At 42.9% G+C, this 26,959-nt stretch overlaps 1 protein-coding gene across 1 annotated transcript in view; it reads right to left on the bottom strand.

Moving 5' to 3' along the window:
- The window catches only part of LOC130282864 (membrane-spanning 4-domains subfamily A member 4A-like), a 60,727-nt gene that overhangs the window by 18,345 nt on the left and 15,423 nt on the right, over nt 1-26,959 (bottom strand). The window contains exons 2-6 of the mRNA XM_056531743.1: nt 26,036-26,180; nt 15,202-15,395; nt 10,979-11,089; nt 6,099-6,155; nt 3,233-3,361 (exon numbers count right to left, since the gene is read on the bottom strand). Coding sequence (XP_056387718.1) covers nt 3,233-3,361; nt 6,099-6,155; nt 10,979-11,089; nt 15,202-15,390 — 486 coding nt within the window. The 5' untranslated portion in view covers nt 15,391-15,395; nt 26,036-26,180. The remainder of the gene's footprint in view (nt 1-3,232; nt 3,362-6,098; nt 6,156-10,978; nt 11,090-15,201; nt 15,396-26,035; nt 26,181-26,959) is intronic.

The following is a 26,959-nucleotide window of genomic DNA, read 5'->3' as shown; positions in this document are numbered from 1 at the left end:
CCCTACACACAAAATAAACTAAATTTTATATATAAGAAACACTTTAAGGGAGGTAAAATTATTTTCCATGATCAATAATACCAGTATACAAGGAGTAAATATATACCACCACACAATAACTGAATAATACCGCCATATTGTACTAAATATAACCACTATACACAGACCAGTATACTATACAGGATCTGTATACTATATAAATGATTATATACAGGGCCATATAGCGGTAGATACCTGCCGTACAGAGATCTGCATACAATATAAGTGATTATATACAGGACCATAGGGCGGTAGATATCAGCTGTACACAGGTTGGCCCAGATTTATCAAACTGTGGGAGAGAAAAGGGGAGAATTTCCTACAGCAACCAATCACAGCTCAGGTTTCACTTTACCAGAGCTTGTTAGCTGAGCTGTGATTGGTCGCTGTGGAAAACTCTCTCCACTTTTTCTCTCACACACTTTGATAAATCTGGGCCGATGTGTTTACCATATAAGTGATTACAGTTACATCAAGGGACTCACAATTATGTCTTTTCTGAATCCTCTTTCCTTTTCTTCTCTGTCCGGATCAGACTTCCATGTCGATCTCTTCCCATCAGCAGGACAAACATGTCAGACTCTGCATTGTTCCAGTGCCCTCCTGTCCTCTACATAATCTTTCCGCCTATAGGCCCTCAAACTGTAATAATGCCCTCTTTGGTATCCTGCTCAGTAAAAGGGCAGGTAGGTAGGTAGCCAGTTAAATAGGTAACTAGGTAGGTAGATCAGGAGGAAGCCAGATATGTAGGTAGGTGACTAGCCAGGTAGGTAGGTTATTAGCTAGGTAGTTAGGCAGCCATGTATGAAGGACAGGTATGTACATAGTTAGGTAGCCAGGTATGTAGGTAGGTAGCAAGATATGTAGGTAGTTAGGCATCCAGGTATGTAGGTAGTTAGATAGCCAGGTATGTAGGTAAGTAGTTAGGCATCCAGGTAAGTTAGGTAGCCAAGTAGTTAGTCAAGTAGGTAACCAGCACTCCCCTCCACCCAGTGGCGGATCCAGAGTCTAGTCAGAGTATTTTGTGTTAGTGGACAGAAAATAAGGTGTTGTTTATAGAAGTTACAGGTAGGTAATGTTTACAGGAGGTAGTGGCCCCTAGTAGATCATGCCCCCAAGTAGTTAATGATCCACAGGTAGGTAGTCATGCCCCCTGTAGGTAAATCCCCAAGATAGCTGTTCTCTGTATGAAAACCCCCTATGTAGGTAGTAGGTAGCCCTCCTATTAGTTTGGTAGTTTGTCCCCATATTGGCTAGGCAGGAACATAGAAGATAGTCCCTCACATTAGGTGTAGGCAGCAGAGCTTCCCCACAGTGGGTGTAGGTGGTAGAGTTTCCCTACAGTAGGTGTAGGCAGCAGAATTTCCCCCACAGTAGGTGTAGGCAGCAGAGTTCCCTCACAATAGGTGTAGACAGCAGAGTTCCCCCACAGTAGGTGTAGGCAGCAGAGTTCCCCCACAGTGGGTGTAGGCAGCAGAGCTCCCCCACAGTGGGTGTAGGCAGCAGAGTTCCCTCACAATAGGTGTAGGCAGCAGAGTTCCCCCACAGTAAGTGTAGGCAGCAGAGCTCCCCCACAGTGGGTGTAGGCAGCAGAGCTCCCCACAGTGGGTGTAGGCAGCAGAGTTCCCACTATTATGTGTAGGCGGCACATTTCCCCCCATTAGGTGTAGGAGGCATAGGCAGCAGAGTTCCCTCACAATAGGTGAATAGGTGTAGGCAGCAGAGTTCCCCCACAATAGGTGTAGGCAGCAGAGTTCCCCCACAGTAGGTGTAGGCAGCAGGATCCCCTAGGTGTAGGCAGAAGGGTCCCCCACAGTAAGTGTATGCAGCAGGGTCCCTCCATAGTAGATGTAGGCAGCAGGGTCCCCCCACAGAAGGTGTAGGCAGCAGGGTCCCCACAGAGGAGGTGTAGGCAACAGGGTCTCCCCACAGTAGGTGTAGTTAGCAGGGTTCCCCACAGTATGTGTAGGAAGCAGGTGTAGGCAGCAGAGTTCCCCCACAGTAGGTGTAGGCAGCAGAGTTCCCCCCACAGTAGGTGTAGGCAGCAGAGTTCCTCCACAGTGGGTGTAGGCAGCAGAGCTCCCCCACAGTGGGTGTAGGCAGCAGAGCTCCCCAACAGTGGGTGTAGGCAGCAGAGTTCCCCCACAGTGGGTGTAGGCAGCACAGTTCCCCAACAGTGGGTGTAGGTGGCAGAGTTTCCCTACAGTAGGTCTAGGCAGCAGAGTTTCCCCACAGTAGGTGTAGGCAGCAGGATCCCCTAGGTGTAGGCAGCAGGGTCCCCTACAGTAGGTGTAGGCAGCAGGGTCCCCCCAGAGTAGGTGTAGGCAGCAGGGTCCCCCCAGAGTAGGTGTAGGCAGCAGGGTCTCCCCACAGTAGGTGAAGTCAGCAGGGTTCCCACCCCCCAATAGGTGTAGAAAGCAGGGTCCCCCCACAGTAGGTGTATGCAGCAGAGTTCTCCCCACAGTAGGTGTATGCAGCAGAGTTCCCCCCACAGTAGGTGTATGCAGCAGAGTTCCCCCCACAGTAGGTGTAGGCAGAAGAGTTCCCCCACAGGAGGTGTAGGCAGCAGGATCCCCCCACAGTAGGTGTAGGCAGCAGAGTTCCCCCCTCCCCCTTCCCAGGTTGAAAAAGAAAAAAAATTTATGCCCACCTGATGTCCCACGCAGCGATCTTCTCCTCCGGAGCGCAGCAAGGACCCGCGTCTTCCTTCCTCCACAGTGCAGGTGCCAATGAGTGATGTCATCGGCGCCTGCACTGCATGCTGCATAGGGGCGGAGGTCACGTCTCCTCTCTGTGTAGGCCGCAGATGTGGCTCACACAGAGGGAATGCCATCTGCTGTATGTGCATGAGCCGCAAATGCACCAGAATGCAGCGCTTTCTGCTTAAAACACATTATAACTTCATTACTGGGGGTTAATCAACAAAGCCTAAAAAGATTTGTGATCAGCCCCCCATAAGGAACCTATACGTAGCATTAAATAGTACATATTACACAGTACATAGCGATTTTAGAAACGACTACAGGCCCCTCCTAAATAAAAAATGGTCTTAGTATATCCCCCACGACTATGTTATCTTTATTGGGGGGGGGGGGGGGGGCGGGTATGGTTCCGATGATACCAATTATCTTATGCTTGAACAAAATTTTTTAACTTCTAATTAAAAAATAAATAAAAATGCTACAATACTCACACGTGAGCCATTGATATAGTACTCATAGTCAGGGAAATTATCGATGACAAATAAATCCACACAGGTCAAAATAAAACCGATAAAGCTTACGATTGCAGTAATAATGTTTAGACCCAAAGAACCTTTCACCTGAAAAAAAAAGGGTTAAAGACATTAAAGTGTACCTGTTACTTTAAAAAAAAAATAAAAAAATCTAAGGGGCATGTCAAAAGTTTGGATCGGTTGTGGTCTGAGTGAACGAGGAGGGGAGGAAAGCATGGCTGACCAGGACAATCTCATATGCTTACATTGTAAGTTTGTCTTAGTGCGCTCATCTCCCGGTTCGTTCTAGCTATTGGTTGCGGTCTGATCACTTAAATCCTGACCGATCAAAACTTTTGACACATTTCTACAACATGTCAAATGTTTTTTTAAAGTGGGAGTGCTCATTTGCATTCAGCCATAAGGCTGTATTAGCACACGCAGCACTGGTCTGTGTGAATCACCAAACGTTTAAATGACATTTTAAAAACATTTGTGTGGTGCCCATGGCATGAATCCACATGAAGATAAGAGGAAAGAGGTCATGGAAAGCGCTAACCCTAAATATTGTACACATGACAGAGAAACAAGTAGTCTGAGACCCTGTCTACCTGGAATGTCCCTTGGTTTAATGAATACATTAGACTTCACCATGTTAGTTACTTGTAATATTTAGTGTGCAGTGTACACTTTACAAGCAGATGACCCTCAATGGCCTTTATTTATAAGACATTGGCCCTGATTCACTGTTACAAACAAGACCTGCTTTTGTCAGGTTTGTGCCTAAATATGGCGCAGTGCTCCACAATGTGCCGCATTGAGCCAAAGATTCTGTCTGTGCCAGAATTTGGGTTGCAATTCACAAAAATAAACAAATAAATGGTTCTTTTGGTGTGATCCGGTGTTAAGGGGGCAGTGATACAGAGAAAACTATTAAATATTTATTAAGGCACCTGTCACCATGTTATGATGGCAGCTGTTGGTATTGTTGGTGTTGAAATTTTGGTGCCTGACTCACATCTTAACCACGGTATCTGGGGCTAACACTTATAGTGGCTTCTTTGGCCAGCAAATTAATTGGGCACTGTCAGAAACAGAAACTTTTTATATGTTGTACATCTCGGCAAAACATTAACCTTTCTAATATACTTCATAAAAAATGTATCTCCTTTTTATAGAAAAGACCACTAGGGATCCCCATACCATCCAGACCATAATCCTGTACAGATGCAGCATAATCTTTGCTCCAGCTGAAGCACAGGGGCAAAGTCCAGAAAGTGAGGGTGGGACTAACCATCCTCCGCGTTCACTCCTGTCCTGACTTCTGTCTGAAAACAGAAAGTAGGGGTTACAGGGAAGCCTGCAGTGATTGAATGAAGAGACCCAAAACAGCACAGCAGACTCAGGGAGGAAATTAATGCTTGGTGAGCGAGAGCAGGCTCAGTGCTTGCTTTGGACACTCCCCTTGCTAAGTAGGGAATTTCAGAATGAGTGAGATACAGAACAGGGAGATTTGTGAGCCAAATACAGAAGCTAGACACATAAAAAAGACATGTAAAGGATCTGCATAACTTAGTAAGTAACATATATAAGCATTCATTTTTTATATATGATATAACAGGTACACTTAAATGAGAAGGCTATGTCAAGGGACCAGCTGGGTCTAACGCTAGTAATGTTAACAGGATTTGTATCAAGGGGGAACAATGAAGCAAAACAATAAACAAGAGGGCAAACTGGAATCTGGATCAGATACATAGCAATACACTTTGTCAATTGATAGTAAATAATAGGAATCTACTGCGCTATCACTAAACAATGCCTGTCTGAACCTTGTTACATAGTGACAACCAGCAACTTCATTCCTTCCATTAGTTACTTCTAGTTCTTGCTGCAGACAACTTTAAAGCACTATAAGCCACTGATTTTTAATATTAAATATTATGAATGACATTGACTGACATTGGCTTGAAGCATTGGCAGGTTCCATTACTTATAATATTACATTAGTAACTTGTACTGATCGGATTCTAAGTCAAAGCCTGTGTTATTGTCCAGGCTGCAGGTGTCGGCCACGCCCCTTGTGATGTCATGGTCATGCCCCCTCAATGCAAGTCAATTGGAGGGGGCGTGACGGCCGTCACACCCCCTCCCATAGACTTGCATTGAGGGGGCGTGGCCGTGATGTAGCGAGAAGCATAGCCGATCCCAGCAGCGCAAAAACAGTATTCGAAACATTTACTTCCGAATACTTGCCAGTGGAGTACCCCTTTAAAAATGGATGAAAAGGTGGTCCCATGTGTGGCTGATTGGTCGGTTCCTTCTGGCTTGTTTTTGGGGGACATTGTTGGTACAAAAGATCACATATGTACTGCCCAGCCACCTGCCAGACACTTTATAGGATTTTAACATATGGGTTAAAATAGGATCATTTAAAATAGAAACATACTAGGACTTAAATGCTGCAGATTTGTTGCAGGTTTTGACTTCCCTAGTAAAGATAATTGAGAAAATCTGAAGCATTTCAGTTCTGTGTGAACGTACGCTAAAAAAAATTCCCAATATACCTCAGAGCATTTCACATGACTATAGACAGTAAAAGCCGCAGATGGCGCCTCATCAAACACTACATAGAAGGTCACCAAGAAGCAAGAGAAGGTCACATGGAAAAGACATTTTCCATGATTTTTATGGACTGCGATGAATTAGATTTTAATTTACAGGCAATTTATTTTTATCTCGTAAACTCCTTCAAAACCTCTATAATCTTTGGCTATCTGAATTGTCTCTAGATGTGAACTGGTCACCAGTAAACCCAGACCTGAATCTTCTGTGTGTAACTCACCAGACATATGTTCGGGGCCACTTGTGCTGCAATTGTGAGGGATCCAGCAATAATGTACTAGAAAAGAACACAACATTCATAATAAGCCATGTATGATATTAGCAAAACTACAACCCATATACTGCATACAGTCACACCCCTCCTGAATACTTTAAAATATGTATCACATTTTTCAGTGTTTTGTGTATTCACCCTTTAACTGTTGTTTATTTTTTTTGGTTCACTATTTAACATTTTCAAAGACATCAACGAGATATAAACACAGTCAGGGACGGCCCTACCATGGGACTCGGTGGGACCATTTGTCCCAGGCGAAACTTGTCAGGGGCAGCTCTTTGCTGCCCCTTTTTTTATTGGCTACTATTGGCTACTTTAATACAATGAGCCTTCAGCCTGCCGTCCGGGACTAGCGAGAGACGTCACGTCACGTAAGTGACGTTCCCCGCAGACCCGCGCAGGATGACATCAGCGACGTGACGTCACTCGCCAGTCGCGGCCGCTGCAGGAATGAAGAAGCGCACACCTGACCCTACCTCACTGCCTGGCAACAGACAGCACTGTGCCCCATCTGAGCATGCTGGACTCACAGGCCAGGTAAGTGTATTTATGAAAATGGCACAGGAGGATTGGAAGGGGGGGGGGGGGGCAAGGGGGGGGTTGGGTTGGATGATGCCTGCAACAAATAAATTAATTAATGAGATGGCACAGGGGAAGGGGGTTAATGAGATGGCACAGGGGATGAGGGGAGGGGGGGTTAATGAAATGGCACAGGGGAGGGGGGTTTAATGAAATGGCACAGGGGATGAAGGGAGGGGGTGTTAATGAAATGGCACAGGGAGGGGTGTTAATGAAATGGCACAGAGGGGGGAATTGAAATGGTACAGAGGGGTATTGGGAATTAAAATGGCAAAGGGGTAATCAGCAATGGAAAAAAGCAGTCTAACATGAGCCGGATGGAGAAGAAAAGGAAAGAGAACGACACTGATCAGAAAAGACGTGACCTGTGAGTCCCTAGATGTATCTGCAATCATCTAAATCTTAAACAGATACTGTGTACAGCTGGTATACGGCCTTGTATGTAATCACTTATATGGTATACAGATCCTCTGTGTACAGCTGGTATCTGCCTCTATATGGTCCTGTATATAATCACTTATATGGTATACAGAACCTGTGTACAGCTGGTATATACCACTATATGGTCACTGTATTGGGGGGGGGGTGAGGTAGTTGGGGAATCTTGGTCTGTATATAGTTAATTTTATTTAATAACAGTATAGTGGAATTATCCAGTTATTAGCCGCTTTGTGGTGTAATGGTACTTGTGTGGCCCTTACAAAGGTGTTTATTGGTAATATTTACCAGTATTATTGGTATCGTTGGTCTCAGTATGCCTGATCTGGTCAGGCTACAATAATGTAAGGTAATATTTGCTATACCTGGATCTTCTCCATTGTGTATAGATGCAATATGTTAAAATTATTTGTTATAGGCACAATCCCCAATGGGCAATTTTATCTCCAAATCACAATCCATTCCCAACCATACTTTCATATTTTGCAGGGACACCAAACTTACCAAACTTTCAGAGGCTACATTCCACAAAGTTCTCAAATCTCAGACAATTCCATTATGTTTGTAAGTAGCAACATGTGCTTTTGATTTATGTCATTGGGACCTGGGTAACTTGTCATTGGGTTGGGTCCCGGCACCGTCAACCCTGAGTGAGGCGTCTCTGCCTGCCAGGTGGGCACTAGTACCCAAGTCTGTTACACTAAATAGTCTGACTGTATCAGAGTAATTCTTAGTGTCCCGGCATCTCGCTGTCTGCACCATTTGAAATTATGCATAAAAAAATTAATAAAAAAAGATTCTGCCTGCCATAATATTTATTAGCACTAGGCTCTTTCTTGTAATATGCTTAAAATTCTTTTATCTTCTCATTGTAGCTTCTGTTAGTAGTGCAATTTTAATGCCTTAGAGGAGTAGTCCAGTGGTGAAAAACTTATCCCCTATCCTAAGGATAGGGGATAAGTTTCAGATCATGGGGGGTTCGACCGCTGGGGCGCCCCCGAGAACTCCTGTACTGGGCCCGGACAGCCCGCGGGAAGGGGGCGTGTTGACCACCGCACAAACCGGCGGCTGAAATGCACCCTCAATACAACTCTATGGCAGAGCCGAAGCGCTCCTGTCGGCAATCTCCGGCTCTGCCATAGCGATGTATTGAGGGGGCGTGTTTGCCGCCACTTCGTTCGGTGGTCAACACGCGCAATCTGGCCAGTGAGCCGGGGCCCCTTAGGATAGGGGATAAGATTTTCACCACTGGACTACCCCTTTAAGGACGCAGGCTTTTTTCATTTTTGCACTTTCGTTTTTTCCACCTCTCTTTCTAAAAATAATAACGCTTTCAATTTTCTACCTGCAGACCCATATGAGGGCTTGTTTTTTGCGTCACCAATTGTACTTTGTAATTACATCAATAATTTCACCTCAAAATCTATGGTGAAACAAAAATAAAATCTTTATGGGGCAAAATTGAAAAAAAAAAAAGCCTTTGTGTAATTTTGGGGACTTCTGATTCTACATAGTGCACTGTTCAGTAAAAATTACACCTTATCTTTATTCTGTATGTCGTAGGTCCATACAATTAAAAAGGATACCCAACTTATATAGGTTTTATTTCGTTTTACTTCTTTTAAAAAATTATTACTATTTGAACGAAAATTAGCATGTTTAAAAATGTCTTCTTCTGAGACCAATAACTTTTTTATTTTTCGTAAGACGGGGCTGTAGAGGGCTTATTTTTTGTGCTGTCATCTGAAGTTTTTATCGGTACCATTTTCGTTTTGATGGGACTTTTTGATCACTTTTTATAAATTTTTTAATGACAAAGTGACAAAAAATACATAATTTTGGACTTTGGAATTTTGTTTACGTGTACGCCATTGGCCATGCAGTTTAATTAGCATTATATTTTTATAGTTTGGACATTTACACAGGCGAAAATACAACATATGTTAATGTTTATGTGGTAAGCCTCGGGGGTGTAGGGTAGCTGGGGTGTTGCTGAGCAGGTGTCAGGGGTTTATTAAAGGGGTTGTGCACTGCCCTGCAGTTCGGAGCTCCGCTCACAGCGTCCAGAAGTTCCTTACTCCAAACGCTGTGTGCGGGCTTCCGTGTTCGCAGCCGCGGCGCCCGGCCCCTTCGTGACGTCTCGCCCGCCCCCTCGTGACGTCACGCCCGCCCCCTCTACCAAAGACTATGTGAAGGGGGCGTGACAGCGGTCGCGCCCCCTTCCCATAGACTTTCATTGAAGGGGCATGCGAGACGTCACAAGGGGACGGGCGAGACGTCATGCCCGACCGCTGCGAACATGGAAGCCCGCACACAGCGTTCGGAGTAATGAACTTCCGGACGCTGTGAGCGGAGCTCTGAAATGCAGGGCAGTGCACAAGCCCTTTAACCCTTGTCACTCGTGATGCCTGGGTGGGGGTTAAATGCTGAGGTAACACTGGGCCTATCGCCACCCTTCCCAAGAGCGATAGGTGAGTGCAGAATAACGGATTGTCCACAACCAGTGCTTAGCTGAAAACTTGTTGAAATTTTACTGAAGATTTTCTGTAATATGCAGTAACCGGTAACAGTTCAGATAACAGAGTCTATATACAGCTGAGCAGCGATTGACAGTGGTTGGGACCGGTAAGTTCTCTTTAGTTTAGGAGGATTTTGTTGCACAGATCCGCTGGATTTAGGGGAAGGTTTAGGTCCAGTGATCTTGCGGAGTTAGCGGGGAATCGTAAGAACTCACAGTCTTTAGCGTAGGCCGAGGCCGCAAGGCTTTGGCCTAGTAATTGTCTTTGGAAGTTGCGGAGGTCCTACCTCATCCAGTGTCAGCAACCCAAGAGAGCGATTATTAGCTGCAGCTCCCTTATATGGGCAGGGGCTGAGCGGTTTTGGATTGGTCCATAACAGCTGTCACTCACCGTTACATGGCATTGTGGGTGAACACCTAACACAAGAACCACCGAAGGTCCTTCAACAAACCATAGAGTTCTGAACACCGAGTCACATGACCTAAGGTCCTGCAATGCTAACTGCAATGCTAGGAACTCTGACTTTGGAGACCTCTACAAAGGTACAGTATGCAATACGGTACCGGGACACCACATTAATTTTTGTTTACATTACATTAATTTATTTTTAATAGGAAAAGAGGGAGGATTCAAACTTTTATTTGGGAAGGGGTTTAATCACATTTATTAATATACATATATATTTTTTTGTGCTTTTTTTATACTTTTTTTTAGCCCCCACAGGGGACTATTACATGCAATCATTCGATGCAATCGTACACTGTTCAATGCTATGCCATAGCATTGATCAGTGTTATCTGTGCTCAATTGCTCCAGCCTGGCAGAGCCTGGCTGGAGCACCGAGGGACAGACGGCCAGGAGGCAGGTAAGGGCCCTCCCACTGTCCTCTCAGCTGATTGAGACATGGCAATTTCCTCACAATGATCCCGATCAGATCAGTTGAGCTGCCGGGAGTCTATTTTCAGCATTTTAGATGCCGCGATCAAAATTTTGATTGCAGCATCTAAAGGGTTAATGCCAGGCATCGGCCCAATCGCTGGTGTCCGGCATTAGCTGCAGGTCCTTGCTGCTGAAATCAGCAGACACCGAATGGCTATGAGGCGAGCTGTATATATAAGGCACTCGTTGTTAAGGGGTTAATAATGTAGGCCATGTACTAAAACATTTTGTACATCCATTACATAAAGACATGCACATCAAACTATCATATTGATAGTTTTGTAATAATGTATGATAAACTTGTACTTTTGCTTGGAACACCACATTGATTCTACCGATAATACTTACAAACACTGAGCCCCAGAATGGTATACCCATTACTATGGAAACGGCAAATGTGGTGAATAGACCTGCAATTCCCAGGGCAACCTGCAGGATGGCAGCCACAATCAGCACAATCTGAAAAGAAAATATAGTGTTTGAAAGGTCTAGTCACTGTGAGTATGGGCATACGTTTTTTATTTTAATAGTCTTTCCATCAAGAAGATATAAGTCGTTTTATTATTATTATTATTATTATTATTATTATGCAAAAGTACCCAGGGATGTTCCCCAGCACAGAATGAGCCCAAGCAAGTCTAGGCCATGTCCTCTTTCTCTAATGGCTGTCAGTCAAATAAGGGAAGGCGGATGTAAGTGCACCCAAGGAAGGTGATAAGTGGGGAATGGGCTGGACTTGAGATTTTGATGTTTTGGGGAAACACTTTCTGGAAACTTTTGAATAATAACAAAAGGCTTATTTTATCGTATTTTGCTAATGGATGGGTCTACTGCAATAAAAAGGTATGCCTCTATTCATGGTGTCTTGCCCTATCTAGACATGGACTTATTTACATCACTGAAAGCTTTATATAAGACATGTTTTTATTTTTTGCCATTTTGGATTGCATAACTTTCACATCTGGAGGCTTTCTTTCCAAACCCGTTTGGGGCAAAGATACATCAGTGTTTTATCCATTGCGCCAACAAATTACGTTGCACTTTACAGTTTTGAGAGCAAAAATAAGGATAAAATGAGACATTACAATAATACGCACTTAGTGCTCAAACAAGTGAACTGAGAGTTTACAGTCCATGAAACAACAACTCCCAGCATACCTTTACTACTGCTCAGGTTATACTAGGGGCTGCAAATTCACATAGTAATAACTTATATAGTACATTACCTGACTTTGCAATTGGTATATTTGAATATTAGAGAAGAAAATACATTCCATAATGCACTACACCCAGTGAATCTGTCACGCCAAGTGGGGAACCTGTTGTTAGATTCAAACTGACAGGAGGATCCCCCGCACTAACCATCTTTCTAATGATGTTTACCTGATCCAAATCCATTCAGCTGTTCAAAAGATATGAGCAAAAATGTATTTAGGATAATTTACAGGAACTAGCAAGGGGGCCTTACCACTGCCATGTTATCATTGCTAATACCAGGGGGGGCTGATAAGTATTAAGCCTTTCAGAAAATATTTGAGCTAGGAAGTTTTTTTTCTTTCAATTGTTTTTTTTTTATAGAATTTTACCAAAATAGAAAAACAAACATGTATAAAGGACAGGCGCAGCTGTCAACTTATTATTTTACGACAATAAAAACAGCGAACAGTTGTTTACTGCATATAGGAAGACGTGATTGTCGATTCAATCTTACATATAAGATAGGCAGTTGTTTAACCAAACCAAAAGGAAAACAGAAATAAAAAGACTAAAGTAAAATAAATAAAAATAAAGGAAATGTAACATCTCCGAGATAACTTACATAGTAGAATGCCTGCGTACCAATAATGTTCTATATATATATATATATTATAATTTTTTTATCCTTATATATCTGATACATAATGAACCTTATCATCATCTTGTTCTATGAGCTAGGAAGTTTTAAGATGCAGAGTGTAATGGGCAATGGGATCGATTCATCAAAATTTATGTAGAGGAAAAGTTGACTAGTTACACATAACAACTAGAGATGAACGAACTTACAGTAAATTCGATTCATCACGAACTTCTCGGCTCGGCAGTTGATGACTTTTCCTGCATAAATTAGTTCAGCTTTCAGGTGCTCCGGTGGGCTGGAAAAGGTGGATACAGTCCTAGGAGACTCTTTCCTAGGAATGTATCCACCTTTTCCAGCCCACCGGAGCACCTGAAGGCTGAACTAATTTACGCAGGATAAGTCATCAACTGCCGAGCCGAGAAGCTCGTGACGAATCGAATTTACTGTAAGTTTGCTCATCTCTACTAGCAACCAATCAGATTACTTCTTTCATTTTTGAAAAGGCCTCTGAGAAATAAAAGAAGTGATCTAATTGGTTGTTATGGGCAACTGGACAACTTTTCCTCAGCACAGGTCTCCCCCAATGTGTCTATATTCAGTGGTGCAAAAATAAACTACCTATGAGTTTAACTATATAGAATATAACTGAGTAGTTGGGGCATATCTTGAAAGCCTGAGGAGATCAGTTTTGCCATTGTTTCAACTGCAGTGTGGGACCAGGCAATGTCCTCTTTTGTTCTGTTCAATTTGCTGCAAGCTTTCTACTCTTTAAATTGGCACTGTCAGATACAAAAACTTTTTATATGTTGTACATCTTGAAAAAAACATTAAACTTTCTAATATAAGAAAATGTTATTATATTCTGTCTGATAGGACTATTCTGTGCTCTCTCCTGTCTGATAGGACTCCTCTGTGCTCTCTCCCGTCTGATAGGACTCCTCTGAGTGCTCTCTCCTGTCTGATAGTACTCCTCTGTGCTCTCTCCTGTCTGATAGAGAGCACAGAGGAGTACTATCAGACAGGAGAGAGGACAGAGGAGTACTATCAGACAGGAGAGAGCACAGAGGAGTGCTATCAGACAGGAGAGTATGAGTGGTAGCGGGGGAAAAGGAATCCGATCCTGGCGCTCACCCGTGCGGCAGCAGGTTATGGGAGTAATGAATGCTTTGTCCTCTGCTCCGGTCACATAGTAGCTGCCGGATAAGTGACTGCAATCCGCCCTAGTAACAAGCAGACAGCCAATAGCGGAGCGAGGTGCCTTAACCCCCTCAGGTCCTTTTCTTTTTCCTCAGCAACGGTGTCCTTCCCCACACGAACGCGGAGGCCATTTAGGAGTTAAACTGCGTCGATGTAACGCGTATCCGACGTCAGCGCGCACCTTGCGTGTAAGGCACCTCACTCCGCTATTGGCTGTCTGCTTGTTACTAGGGCGGATTGCAGTCACTTATCTGGCAGCTACTATGTGACCGGAGCAGAGGACAAAGCATTCATTACTCCCATAACCTGCTGCCGCACGGGTGAGCGCCAGGATCGGATTCCTTTTTTCCCGCTACCACTCATACTCTCCTGTCTGATAGCACTCCTCTGTGCTCTCTCCTGTCTGATAGTACTCCTCTGTGCTCTCTCCTGTCTGATAGTACTCATCTGTGCTCTCTCCTGTCTGATAGCACTCCTCTGTGCTCTCTCCTGTCTGATAGCACTCCTCTGTGCTCTCTCCTGTCTGATAGCACTCCTCTGGGCTATCTCCTGTCTGATAGCACTCCTATGTGCTCTCTTCTGTCTGATAGTACTCCTCTGTGCTCTCTCCTGTCTGGCAGGACTCCTTTGTGCTCTCTTCTGTCTGATAGTACTCCTCTGTGCTTACTCCTGTCCTGTCAGACAGGAGAGAACACAGAGGAGTGCTAGCCCACCCTCACGTACTGGACTTTGTCCATGCCTGTGCTTCAGCTTGGACAAAGTCATGATTTTATGAGCCATGATTTCTATAAAAAGGAAATAACATTTTCTTATGAAGTATATTAGAAAGCTTAATGTTTTGCGAAGATGTACAACATACAAAATATTTTTTATTTGACAGTGGCCATTTAAGTTGTTGTGGATTATGGCACCAACTCGTATATATACCGAGATTTGTAGTAATATGTTTGATTGATATTTGGTGGTCCTCCATGATCATGTCATGGATGGCTTTCACATCTGCAGGCACAGAGACAGAAGCAGGTCTTCCACTGCTGCCGGCAATACGTTGACCGCAGCGTGACGATCCGCACACACAGAAGCAGGAAGGAGACCTGATCGGAGGACCAAAGAGCTATAGTGGCGCAAAGGGGGAATGGAGAGGGGCATCATAAAGGTGACCCATGATGTCATAGTAGACGTTAAGTTATGAGTTTCCATTCAATGTCCCTGATACAGAAAGAAGACTTCCTGCATTCAGGTCTTAGTGCTAAATGGTGCACTCAGCTTTTTATTATTAGTATTTATTTATTTTTAATTAATCTTTTTATTCTCACCAAGTGTGCCAACTTTTCCACATGAAAAATAATGAGTTTAGAGGTGCTTTTTATTGATGTACCTAACTTCTTTTTAATTCTTTTAACCACCGCCTTCCAAAATATTTATACCTCAGAACATTCCTAAACCAAATGTAAAAAATTGCCCTGTACCCATTGGCATTTTGAACATGCCAAATTATGTCTGCAGTTCATCAATTTATTTTCCAAGTCATACTCACTCCCAAAGGTTTTGGTTTTCCTTTCAGAAAAATCTGGTGGAATAGTAACGCATGAGTAAACTGAGGGAAGGTTGGAGGCTGTTGACCCTCATAAGGTGCAGTGAATATGATTGGAATGGATGTATTCCCCTGTTGATCATTCTCAGAAAAGTTTTGTTTGTTTCCTTCAGTTACAGGTGACGACATCATGGAACCTTTTTAAAAACACACAGATACAATTGTAAGAACAATGAAATGAGGGAAAATTAAAATAGAAATTTACATTTGAAGCCCAGATTTTCAAAACCATAATCTTTATTTTTGTTCTGTATTGCAAAGAAGACCATATGACTTAGCTAGACAAGCAAGGCAACGTCACTCGTCAGTGCGCAGCGACAGTGCAGGGCTCCGCCAGAGCCTGCAGGAGCGCGCCCACAGGACAGGTAAATATGAAAACCGGAAATGGGAAGGGACCAGTTTAACCTCTTAAGGACCAAGCATTTTTCTGTTTTTGCACTTTCATTTTTTCCTCCTTATCTATTAAAAATCATACCCCTTTCAATTTTGCACCAAAAAATCCATATGAGGGCTTATTTTTTGCACCACCAATTTTACTTTGTAATGATATCAGTAATTTTGCCCAAAGATCTACAGCAAAACGGGAAAAAAAATCATTGTGCGACAAAATTGAAGAAAAAACACCATTTTGTAAATTTTGGGGGCTTCCGTTTCTATGTAGTAAATTTTTCGGTAAAACTGACACTTTGGGGGATATTTATCAAAGCTGTCTATGTCCTGCATCAATATAGACCAAACTACAGAGGGTTAGTCTGGTCTATTGTGCGCCTAATTTATCAAAAGGCACAAGGCTCTTGATAAATTCTGTGCACAGACTTCATGATCTATGCTTTAGTCTATATTTAAACCTGCTCCAACATGGTCTGACATTTCGGCGTACTTTCAGCCGATGCGACTTGTCGCTGAAAAGTCTCTTTTGATAAATTCAGCACCAATGCATTTTCCAATGCATTTCCGTCTAAAATAGACTTGCATGCATCATGTTCTAAAAATCCTCTAGAGCAAAAGTCGCAGAAAAGTCGCACATATTTAGACTGCGACTTTCTGTGCGACAAATTTAGACAGGAAAAACCAGTCTAAATCCTTTGATAAATATCCCCCTTTATCTTTATTTTTCTACTTATATAGGCTTGATTTTGTTGTACTTTTGGAAAAAATCATAACTCCGGTGCAATTTCACTTTATTTTGCCCTTAGGTATTGACCTATTGGTATGCTTCTACGGAGAGCTCCTGGATGCCAACTGTTCCAATGAAGTAAGCTATTTGTAGCAGTTGGCTTCCTAAACATTGTTGTTTGTATTTGATTTGTCATGTCAATAGAGATAGTCAGGTCCAAGAAATTGATAGTTCGCCCACCTATTTCATGTGTGAATTACATAAGAAATGGGTACAAAATCGATATACATATATACATAATTATGCAATGAGCAGGCAAGATATGATGCACATATGTACAATATTATGCCATTTGGTGTAATGTACAATCATGTTGTATAGAGAATATATGGTGTATCCAATTAGATCTTAATTGATGGAATAGGGATCAATAAATAGGACATGAGATTAGTTTAAAACTAGGAAACCTTTGGAAACCAATAAATATCTCAATAATATTTGGAATTGATATAATACCCCCATAAAATAAATATAATGTCCCCAAAAAATTAATAAATAATAATAAACAGAACATAAGTTAAATTTATTGAAAATAAATTAATATATCCTAATTAAAAATGGGGCTAAAAGTGGAGCAATAACACCAAAATATCCCAACCAATACATCCTTAAACCCAAATTTATAACAATAACAAGAATATTACACCTAATTGGCACCAAAATAAAAAAACAACGAGTAATAGAATAACTCACATATCACATGACTTAAGTCTCATGTGATACGGAGGTAAGATCAGAGGGATCACGTGGAATAGGTGGATCTAAGACATCACTGGTCTTGTGACTGATCATGTGACAAAGGTAAACAATGGAACGTCATCAGAGAATGACACGCGGATCAGCAGACGGGACATGTGACCGCACGGATTCCGGAAGTGGGTAGCGCACGGAGCAACAAAGCGCAAGTCCGGAAGACATAGGTATGCAGGTAAGAAACCTATTGCCCAACAAAAGGCGTTAATATATTACCTTACCAATAAGGGACCATACCTGTGAATGGAAGTGACACTTTAGAGACTAACAGCAGGATTGGTAGAAACCAAATGGAAAATTGCTCTGCCTACAAACAGAGGATATTTAATCCAGGATCTAGACAAGTGATCCCATTAATACCCTGACCCTTGATAAAGCCAGTTACGGACGGCGAAAAGTCGGGCGTGTGTCAGTGTGTCATTTTAAATGCATCGTTGGGACAGTACTAATAACTATAATAACCTAAAAACAAGTAATTAATCCTAAAAGAAAAGAAAAGTTGCATATATTTACAAATGGGAGTGTATAAAATAACCCCTATCTGTCCCAATGCCTTTGATTTAAATTCACAATTTTAGATTTCTCACCATTTATATACATTTTATAAGTAACAAATAAAAGTAAAATTTTATATTGTAGGGTTCCCGAGTTTTGGGGAAATTAGTCCCAGGAAGGCGTAAGCCAGAATGGGAAATTGAGAGAATATAGCAAATCCCAGGGATACTCCCTATGGGTAATTTGGATTAAGGGATATGAGGACGGGATATGAGGTCAGGATATGAGGTCGGGAGATGAGGACAGGATATGAGGACAGGATATGAGGTCAAGATAGGAGGTCGGGATAGGAGGTCAGGATAGGAGGTCGAGATATGAGGATGGAATATGAGGTTGACATATGAGGTCGGGATATGAGGACAGGATATGTGGTTGAGATATGAGGTCGGGATATGAGGACCGGATATGTGGTCGAGATAGGAGGATGGGATAGGAGGTCAGGATATGAGGACGGGATATGAGGTCGGGATAGGAGGTCAGGATATGAGGTCGAGATATGAGGTCGGGATATGGGGTTGAGATATGAGGATGGGATATGGGGACGGGATATGACAACAACATATGAGGATGGGCTATGATGTCAAAAGCTTCCTCCTTTGTTGATTTTCCTCCCCAGCAAGGATTAGGAAGGAAAAACTGGGCAACGCCGGGTACTCAGCTAGTATAATATAAGTAATTATGTTGTTTTTTTATTTAGTAAGACCTTACCTACACAATATACACACAAGTTTGTCTTTTATGAATCGAGCAAAAGTAACATATAATTTTACAGCCGTAGTAATAATATATCAAGCCTCAACACATACAATAAATTCAGACAAAAATTAACTTTTGCCCAATGAGGAACATAAGTTAATTATGCAATTATGTTATAAGTGTGGGTAAAACTACGTCATAACCTCACAATAACACGCACACACAAAGTGATCAAGAAAGTGCACAGTTTATGTTGTGTCTAAGGTCCATGGCACCATTACTACATTTCATAGTGGAAGCTTTAAAGGGTACTCCACTGGAAAACATTTCCTTTTAAATCAACTGGTGCCAGATTTGCCTGTTAAACAGATTTGTTAATTACCTCCATTAAAAAATCCCAATCCTTTGAGTACTTATCAGCTGCTGTATACTACAGAGGAAGTTCTTTTCTTTTTGAATTTCCTTTCTGTCTGACAACATGCTCTCTGCTGACACCTCTGTCCATGTCAGGAACTGTCCAGAGCAAGAGAGGTTTGCTATGGGGATTTGCTCCTACTCTGGACAATTCCTAAAATGCACAGAGGTGTCAGCAGAGAGCATGTTGTCAGACAGAAAGAAAATTCAAAAAGAAAAGAACTTCCTCTGTAGTATATAGCAGCTGACAAGTACTGAAAGGATTGGGATTTTTTAATATAAGTAATTTACAAATTTGTTTAACTTTCTGACACCACTTGATTTAAAAGAAAATGTTTTCCAGTGGAGTACCCCTTTAAGTCTCAGCTTCCCAGACTTGTAAAAGCTTTAGTGCCATGTGCTTGTTACCATTACTGTACATTTTCACTCTCAAAGCCCATCAGTTATTTCCGTACAGCTCATATGTTTTAAGGGTCATATTAATGTGAGGGTTATTGCAGAATTAGTTGGTGATGATTTCCTTTAACCCCTTAAGGACGCAGGACGTAAATGTACGTCCTGGTGCGGTGGTACTTAAGGCACCAGGACGTACATTTACGTCCTGTGCATAACCGTGGGCATCGGAGCGATGCCCGTGTCATGCGCGGCTGATCCTGGCTGCTGATCGCAGCCAGGGACCCGCCGGCAATGGCCGACGCCCGCGATCTCGCGGGCATCCGCCATTAACCCCTCAGGTGCCGGGATCAATACAGATCCCGGCATCTGCGGCAGTGCGCGATTTGAATGAATGATCGGATCGCCAGCAGCGCTGCTGCGGGGATCCGATCATTCAGAACGCCGCACGGAGGTCCCCTCACCTTCCTCCGTCCGGCTCCCGGCGTCTCCTGCTCTGGTCTGAGATCGAGCAGACCAGAGCAGAAGATGACTGATAACACTGATCTGTTCTATGTCCTATACATAGAACAGATCAGTATTAGCAATCATGGTATTGCTATGAATAGTCCCCTATGGGGACTATTCAAGTGTAAAAAAAATGTAAAAAAATGCAAAAGTAAAAAAAAAGTGAAAAATCCCCTCCCCCAATAAAAAAGTAAAACGTCCGTTTTTTCCTATTTTACCCCCAAAAAGCGTAAAAAATAAATTTTATAGACATATTTGATATCGCCACGTGCATAAATGTCCGAACTATTAAAATAAAATGTTAATGATCCCGTACGGTGAACGGCGTGAACGAAAAAAAAAAAAAGTCCAAAATTGCTACTTTTTTAATACATTTTATTTAAAAAAAATTATAAAAAATGTATTAAAAGTTTTTTATATGCAAATGTGGTATCAAAAAAATAGTACAGATAATGGCGCAAAAAATGAGCCCCCATACCGCTGCTTATACGGAAAAATAAAAAAGTTAGAGGTCATCAAAATAAAGGGATTATAAACGTACTAATTTGGTTAAAAAGTTTGTGATTTTTTTTAAGCGCAACAATAATAGAAAAGTATGTAATAATGGGTATCATTTTAATCGTATTGACCCTCAGAATAAAGAACACATGTAATTTTTACCATAAATTGTACGGCGTGAAAACGAAACCTTCCAAAATTAGCAAAATTGCGTTTTTCGTTTTAATTTCCCCACAAAAAAAGTGTTTTTTGGTTGCGCCATACATTTTATGATATAATGAGTTATGTCATTACAAAGGACAACTGGTCGCACAAAAAACAAGCCACCATACTAGTCTGTGGATGAAAATATAAAAGTGTTATGATTTTTAGAAGGCGAGGAGGAAAAAATGAAAACGTAAAAATTAAATTGTCTGAGTCCTTAAAGGAGTAGTCCAGTGGTGTCCCAGTGGTGAACAACTTATCCCCTATCCTAAGGATAGGGGATAAGTTTGAGATCGCGGGGGGGGGGTCCGACCGTTGGGGCCCCCTGCGATCTCCTGTACGGGGCCCCGACAGCCCGCGGGAAGGGGGCGTGTCGACCTCCGCACGAAGCAGCGGCCGACACACCCCCTCAATACAACTCTATGGCAGAGCCGGAGCGCTGCCTTCGGCAATCTCCGGCTCTGCCATAGAGATGTATCGAGGGAGCGTGTCGGCCGCCGCTTCGTGCGGGGGTCGACACCCGCTATCTGGCCGGAGAGCCTGGCCCCCGTACAGAGAGATCGCAGGGGGCCCCAGCGGACGGACCCCCCGCGATCTCAAACTTATCCCCTATCCTTAGGATAGGGGATAAGTTTTTCACCACTGGACTACCCCTTTAAGGCCAAAATGGGCTGAGTCCTTAAGGGGTTAAGATACGCGAGGGATCATCTACCAGTATGTTACAATGCTTCAGTGTGAGGTCAGTGGTCTGCAGTCCAAATCATCCTGGCAGGAACAGTAGGTTGATGGAAGTACAAAATTGCTTAAAGCATTGCTCCAGCATCAGCATCTGGAGGGTTAAGTTCTTGGCTCTGCCGTACATGCTTCAGCAGGCTTCGGGCCCAACCCACGATCCTTCCAGGTGACAACATTCCACCTCCAAGTAAGGTAAGGGGAGGATAATGCTTCTTCAGCCCACGCTCTGGCTCCCTCGCACCAGTACTTTATTAGGTTGCGGGGTTGCGGGAGGCAGGGGGTATCCATATTGCCTCTATGGTTTGTTTCAAGTATCAGGTGGATAACACCAGGTTAGTCAGCTGCAGCAAGATGTTGTTATTCAGGTGATCAAGGCTCCATATGTAACCATATAATAAGCCACAGGGCTGAGTTTCTTATCTGTGAGAAGCTAGGATCAGAAGTGTAACTCGTAGCTTATGGGACCCAATGCAAAATCTATAACAGGACCCCATGTCTACCATGTGTAATTTATACTACTGGTGTCTTCATATGGGGCAAAGTTGCCTTGGGGACCTCTCAGACACAGGGCCCTAGTGCGACTGCTTCCTCTTCAACCCAAATAGTTACGCAGGTAGGTAGGTAGTGCAGGTGATACTGATGACAATCATACTTACCTGGTCCCGTTCTGTGGTCCAGTTCTCCTGCTATCTTCCTCTGTATCTTCTGTTTCATGGCCGACTTGGAGTATTGGCAGAGCTTCCTGCTGCGACTTCTCTGCTGGGTCCCGCTGCTAGCACACAGCAGCGCTGATGTCACGAAGCTCTGACCATGTTCAAAGTCGGCCCCGGAACAGAAGATACAGTGGAAGATTGCGGGAGAACCAGAGCACAGAACGGGACCAGGTAAGTATGGTTGTCATCAGTGTCACATGCCCTACCTGTCTGTTCTGGCAGGTTAGTAAAGGTGCCACTGATGACTGATTTCCTACAAGGATTTAAGAATTCATAGATAGTAAGCAATTCATATGTTTACATTTTGATGTTGCAGGGTGCATAGTGGTCTTGATCTGGGCTCCTTTCTCATAGTGCAGCTATCATCAAACTATTAGAGTAAGCCGATCGCTTCTTCAGGCCCACTCAGTTACGGGCCCCATTCCCTACCAGTGTGGGGCCCAAAACTACAAGTGAGAGCACAACTGTAGTGCATTGGGCTGGCTCTCTGCATTCGGAAAAATGATCCCGGTAAAAGGGGTGGCTTAGCTTTCTTTAGAGTCCCATTTGTGGTATCCCGGTACCGGATTGCATCCGTTACCTTGTGGTGAGGTCCCCAAAGTCAGAGTCCCTAGTTACCAGTGGGGTCCTCATCAATAGTTAGCCCCTTGTCACCCCTTTAATAGTTAAAACTATTCAAATTCTAAGTGTATATATGTATATAATGTGTACTTACCTTGTTGTAGCATCGCAGGACCTGCGGGTCACGTGATGCGTTCCAATACTCTATGGTTTCTGGTTCAAGGACCTTTGGAGGAAGTCAGGTGATCGCCCACCATGCATTGTAACGGTGAGTGACAGCTGACCAATCCAAAACGGCCCTGCCCCTGCCCATGTAAGGGAGCGGCGGCCATTAATCTCTTGCGTTCAAGGACCTTTGGAGGAAGTCAGGCGATCGCCCACCATGCATTGTAATGGTGAGTGACAGCTGACTCGGACCAATCCAAAACGGCCCTGCCTCTGCCCATATAAGGGAGCGGCGGCCATTAATCTCTCTCTTTCCTCGTGGGCTGCTGATAGAGGAGGATCTGCGCAGCTGACCCCTGAATCCGGACGGATCTCTGCATCTCTTCTAATTCTGATAATCCTTTGGATAAGCTAATGGTCCGCAGCATCTGTCAATCACTGCCGTACTACATAGAGACTGTATTGCTAAGACTGTTGCTGTTAATTGGATGTACCACAAGTACCTCAGTAAAGTTTATACAAGTTCAAGTTCATCCTTATTGTGGACCTTCGTTCATTTAAGCTCGCACCTATCTTTTCTGGGAAGGGTGGCGATAGGCCAAAGATTCACCTCAGCGTCTTAACCCTCACCCTGGCGTCACGAGTGACAGGGGTTAAGTTAACCCCTCATATACCGAAGCAACACCCCAACTACACTACACCCCCAAGGCCCTACCACACATTTAAAGCCCACCCCAATCTGGTCATTTGTTTCATTTAGGAGCAGCATCAGTTGCTTCTAAGCACAGCAACCCAGTCTATGTTATTAGAAAGTTGGGCCATTCGCAATTGGGTTGCTTTGCCTGATATATCCCTAATCCTAAACATAAAATGTCAGCGGCAGTTGACAAATTGGTTATGTAAGTGATAATTGGTATTAATAAATGTGTTGCATCTTTTCCCTATGTATGTGGCTTTTGCCCCCTTTAGGCATATTTCTTTGTGACAGCAATGACACAACTGAAGCCGATTGGTATAGTTGGTTGAGGTACGTATGTTATGCCTGCACGACCACAAATGTAAAGGCTAATGCATTAGATTGGATTTATGGATGGAGCAGTGTTTTCCTTAAAGATACAAAGGGATCATACCCAAGTATGTTACGTTGCTTCAGCGTGGCTTCCCAACCTGCCCTATCTTTATCATTTCCTTTAATGCATCTGATCTTCCCATCTGTGCAATCAGCTTTGTTTCTGTGTAGTTTCAGAGGTTTGTGATGATCACGGGTTGGGAAAGACACCATGCTTATTACAGGCAGCTCATCTATTCCCAGTCACTGCATTAGGAAGAAGAAGTGTGGACCAACGATCGGTTACCCCAGTGGGCATCATTGCCCTCTCATTGCTAACTCATCAGTAAACAATGTAAAATAAATGCAAACAAAAATCTTTTGTGCTTTCTCAAACAATTGCTGCTGTTGTTCACCTGCCTGGAACCTGTAATTTTTAATTCAATACATATCTCCAACTGGATTGAGCTAAGAAATTCAACTTTCTTTATGGAACAAAAAATAACATTTTGCAGCATGGCAAAAATGTTTTGTTCAAAGGATGTTTGAATATGATACTCATAAGTTACATTAAAGGAGATCTGCGGTGTATAACACTTATCCCCTAGGGGATAGGTGTCAGATCGCGGGGGGGTCTCGGGGAATACGGGGTCCAGACATTGTCACGGCTGAGGACGACGACATGCCCCCCCCCCCCATACAGCTCTATGGGAGTGGCAGGGATGCACAAACCTGCATCTCCGCCTCTCCCATAGAAATACAGGGAGGGGGCGTGTCGGTCGCCGCGTCATGCTGCGGCCGATACACCTACTACACAAGAGAGCTGCAGCAGAGGCGGGGCCCCGTACAGGAGATCACAGGGGGTCCCAGTGTTCAGACTCCCCTTGATCAGACACTTGTACCATTACCTTTATATTAGTGCATTACTGTATCACTTAATGCCCACACTGCTACACCCAAAATGCATTATATTAGGTACTTTGTTCAATCAATAGGATGTCAAGTCCTCTCCTTAGAAAAATCACATAATTTTGTGTCTTTTTTTTTTGCACTACTTTTCTGGTGCAAGCATTGATAAATTCCCCCCATATACTTTTTCATATGGTCTCAGGCTCATAATAAATTTCAATGTTCAAACATATACATGCCACTTAACATGTTTTTCTTAATTTCTATTGTGAAATCGTGTCCCCATTTAAGATGTGTGAAATGACAAGTTCTTGTGCTCTGCCACTAGTGGTATAAGTAAAAGGGATTGGCCATTATAAGACTCCTCTGCCCTTTTGCCAGTTGCAGGAATATAAGACAGCCATGATCTGATAAATATTTCTATGACTTTAGGTGTTGCAAGTTGGCCCCATTGTCACATATGAGGATAGAGCCCTCCCTCAGCATGCTCCCTCTTCCAGCCTTCTTCATCCTTCAAAATCCGAAGACTTGGTTATCTTACAAAACCATAAAGGCAATGTAATATGTATATACCCATATAACCCATTTTAATTACATGCTAAAAAAAAATCACAAACCCTAAATGTTTAATTACTTTCAATTCTTAAAAATACTTGCAGATTTTATTGGGCTCCTACATATTTGTCTGTTTTACATAATTTGAATTGGTAAAAGAGAAATAATCTTCATAGACAATTAGGGGGTTGTTGATAGGTTTAAAAGGGTAATCTGACTTATTTTATTTAAAAAAACAAAAAAAAAACTTACTTATCCTCCTCACTTCCACCAGTGCCGCCGATCTTCCATTGCACATCGCTATTTGGGGGCTCGATCAACAGATGATTGGCTAGGCGGCCACTGTAGGGTTTTTATGTGTTCTTCCAGGTTGAGGACATTCTTAGATTAAAAATACCCCTTTAATAAAACTATGGGCAATAAGATGCAAATAATATGCTGAATATGAACCTTTACTGAACCCAGTTGGGATTACATATCAATAGAATTACATGTATTATGTGTATTAGAAGCAGCAGAGAGTGGAGAGCCATTGAAATATATGTTTCGATTTCTCTCATTTGGCATCTGAGAAGTTAATTCTCAAACTAAAAAAAAGGTTAAGTGCTCATATTCTAGCACGTATGCTCCTTTATTCTGAGGACAGTAGAGTTTGTAAACCCAGCCATCATGAAGTGATGGCATATCCTAGCAAAGGTAAAGGTTTAGTACGAGGACCTTTACCAAAAATACCCATAAAGGCAGCACATACCCTATACTAATGCCTATGGGTACTAAAAGAACTAGATTAGTGCAGAAAAAAAAATTTCATGCAACTAACTACAGTAAAAATTCATTAAACAATTTAATTTATAATTTATAAAAATGTAGAGGAACTTCATAGCCATCGCTTACCTTTAGCATGTGTTTCTGGTTTCTGAGGCTGAAGTCCTTCTTTACCCAAGAATACAATGTTTTAATAGTCACAATTTAACAGCCTTCTCCGGTTTCATTTACTGCTTGAAAAGAATTAAATCAAGGTTGTTCCTGGTCCATTACCCTGAAAACAATAAGTAGTAAAAGTATTAGAAATGTAGATTTCTATACTCTATGATGAGTCTTGACATTACAGTGAAATGTTCAGAGAGGCATGTAGGTGGTGACATCTATGATGGTATTATTAGTTACCCTATCCAGAAACCATCACCAGGCTGGGTACCACCCCAGCCCCCTTTTAATTATCCCCGAATACCTCACTAAATTATTTTGTGTGCCTCCAAAAACCTTACCCCAGAACCGCTGCTATGACAATCAAGTACCACAAAATCAGGGTGGGCAGGCGGGGATCTTCTTCCAATGTCTCTGAGGTATGACCTTCCCCTCCTCCTGCCCCCACCTCTATTTAACCTCTCCTAATACCTCCTACCCCTCCCACTTCACCATAACCTTTTAACCCCATCCCTTCCTACCCCAGACTTCCCCTGTCATGTGCCCCTGCACTCCACATTCCGGGGCTTCCTTAAGCAATGAAGCTTCAAAGAAGCACACTACTTCAAAATACGTGTAAATATTTATGGCCCAGGCACTGCTGGGTTGTAAGTATATGTGACAGCCACTGGGTGTTTGTAGGATGTACCTTGATTACTTTGTGATGCCAGGGCACCGTTTATCCGAACCACAGTCCAAAGGTGGGAAGCAGTCTTCCTAGGCCAGATATGATTAGTCAATAAACACACCAACATAAGGTTACGGTTAACTGCTTTTACTGAGCTTGAAAAGTTGGTAGAACACAAACAGCTGGCCTTAGTGTGAGAGTTCAGCATACCCCTTGCGAGCCTT

The sequence above is a fragment of the Hyla sarda genome, chromosome 7, assembly GCF_029499605.1.
Source record: "Hyla sarda isolate aHylSar1 chromosome 7, aHylSar1.hap1, whole genome shotgun sequence".
Lineage (NCBI taxonomy): Eukaryota > Metazoa > Chordata > Amphibia > Anura > Hylidae > Hyla > Hyla sarda.
The sequence above is the reverse complement of the archived record's forward strand: the minus strand, read 5'-3'. Positions and strand labels throughout refer to the sequence as shown.